The sequence below is a fragment of the Chrysochloris asiatica genome, unplaced genomic scaffold (assembly GCF_000296735.1).
Source record: "Chrysochloris asiatica unplaced genomic scaffold, ChrAsi1.0 scaffold00059, whole genome shotgun sequence".
NCBI classification, from domain to species: Eukaryota; Metazoa; Chordata; class Mammalia; order Afrosoricida; family Chrysochloridae; genus Chrysochloris; species Chrysochloris asiatica.
The window spans coordinates 4,172,654-4,174,856 of NW_006408577.1; the positions used below are offsets into that span (position 1 = coordinate 4,172,654).

Consider the following 2,203-nt stretch of genomic DNA (forward strand, 5'->3'; position numbering starts at 1 on the left):
GGTTTCCGAGGAGCAACTAGTGACTTTGAACTGCCAACCTTGCAGTTCGAACTGACCTGGAAATACTGCACTTATCTTACAGCATCATTGGGAATTCTACCATGGAGCCACCACTGCCTCCTTGGATTATTTGATAACTTTATCTAAAAGATTTTTAAAAATTCTGCTTAAATCCCCAAGTATATGTCATAGCTAGTTGAAACATGCATGTAGATATACAGAGTCATGATTTCCAAAAAACCTTTACACAGAGTGTGAAAGGGGTACCTGACGGAAAAATTCCTCCATTAGCGCCATGGTCCATCGGTGGTGCAGCTGCCAGCATTTGGCTGGGTGACTGATGTCTGCTGCATGGAGAATCAGGGACATGGTCTTGGCTCTGTCAAGTCTGTCAAACAAAGATCCATCATGGTCAAATTATCAGAGCAAAGCAACCAGTTACATAGCCTTTTTAGCGCCCACAGAACTTCAACATGACAAAAGAAAATCACCTACCCTTCAGGCTGCTGCAAACTGTTTCTGATCGTTTTAATTTGCTGGAAGTGACCCGACATGTCTGTAGATAAAACCATTTCAATCACTAGGTTCCGAAGATCTCTGTGGAGTCAACCAAAGGAGAGGTATATTGGGCACTTAGTATGTTGAAGTGGAATGTTTCCTTAAATACCTCATTACGTTTTATTTTTCCAAATGGATGGGAATGCAAAAGATGCTGCTTTTAAAATAAAAAAAAAAAAGTTTTCAAAAGGCTAATCTGATTTTCTCCTATATCACAGAGATTTAGGTGATTACCAGGAGAATGTGAGAATGATGGTGTTTGACATCTCCCCTACATAATTAAGGGAGATAATTAAGGAATAATAATTACATAATTAAGGAATAATAAGGAGATCTGGTGCATAGTGATTACAAGTCTGGCTGCTAATCTCATGGTCAGCAGTTCAAAACTACCAGTGGTTCCATGGGAGAAAGATGAGGCTTTCTGCTTCTGTAAAGATTTACAGCCTCGGAAGCTCTATACAGAGTTGCTATGTGTCAGAACCTACTCCATGGCACATAACCACTACCACGTACATAATTAGATGCTTCCCCCTCTCACTCCCATTCTCCATCCCTGCTTGTAATTCACAAATATTGTTTTTCTATCAGAAAGGATCCTATGCCATTTTGAAGGAAAACTGTAAAAACAGCATTTAAATTATTTGAAGGAAAAAAAGCTGACTTGTGAGGCTTGAGACCATCCTGGATCTGCAAAGTCAACAACACTGCAAAGCTTACTGTCCACAGAGAGAGATAGGGACCAGAGAGGCATACATCCCCAAGACTCTCCTGATTCTTTCCTCGTTTTGTACCATTTCAATACAACTATGAAACAAAACTAAACACTCTCCTAACTAATCAACTATCTCATTATCTGACATTTTGTATTCGTAACAGTAGTAAAAAGTCTATTATCTGACTATATTTTACATTAATGATGTACATTTGGCAGTAGAAAACACTGAGGTGTGAGGCTCAAGTAAAGCTGGCTGTAATGGTTAAGGTTGTATGTTGACTTGACTGGGCTATGATTCTCCCGTGGTTTGGCAATTCTATAATGATATAGTTAGATAGTTAGACAATGATATAGTCATCCTCCTCCATTTGGTGAACTGATGTGGTCATCCTCCATCTTTTCATAATTCTGATTTTCACATAACAATCTGGCTTTTGGAATGTAGCCATGTTGGTAAGCGAGAAGTGGGTATATTCATTATACGGAACTCTAGGGAATCCTGGTGTGGCACTGTGGGCTAAAGCGCTCGACTGCAAAGTCTTTGGGCCTCACAGTCAGTGATTCAAGCTCACCAATTGCTCCTTGGAAACCCTATACAGGGTTGTATGAATTGGAACTGACTCTACAGCACTTAACAAGAACAACAACGGGGAGGCAATGGTTAAGTACTCAGTTGCTAACCTTTGAACACATCCAAAAGCTCAATGGAAAGATGAAATTAACAGAAAATGGATTTTTTTTCTACAAAAAATGCTCCTTCCCATTCCCTTCGATTAAATCCATATTCCCCAAACAATGGTTGCTAACAAGTGAGAACAATTCTATTCCAGACACTAAACTTTGGCTGACACCATCCTGGTAAAGCTTATAAAATATTCCAACATTTGCCCCCAATTAGAACACTCATTAAGAAGCTCTGGTAGCATA

At 39.5% G+C, this 2,203-nt stretch overlaps 1 protein-coding gene across 3 annotated transcripts in view; it reads right to left on the bottom strand.

Moving 5' to 3' along the window:
- The window catches only part of PDE1A (phosphodiesterase 1A, calmodulin-dependent), a 518,212-nt gene that overhangs the window by 92,336 nt on the left and 423,673 nt on the right, over positions 1–2,203 (bottom strand). For all 3 annotated transcript variants that reach the window (XM_006864023.1, XM_006864024.1, XM_006864025.1), the window contains 2 exons: positions 496–597; positions 268–388 (listed from right to left, as the gene is read on the bottom strand). In XM_006864023.1, coding sequence (XP_006864085.1) covers positions 268–388; positions 496–597 — 223 coding nt within the window. The remainder of the gene's footprint in view (positions 1–267; positions 389–495; positions 598–2,203) is intronic.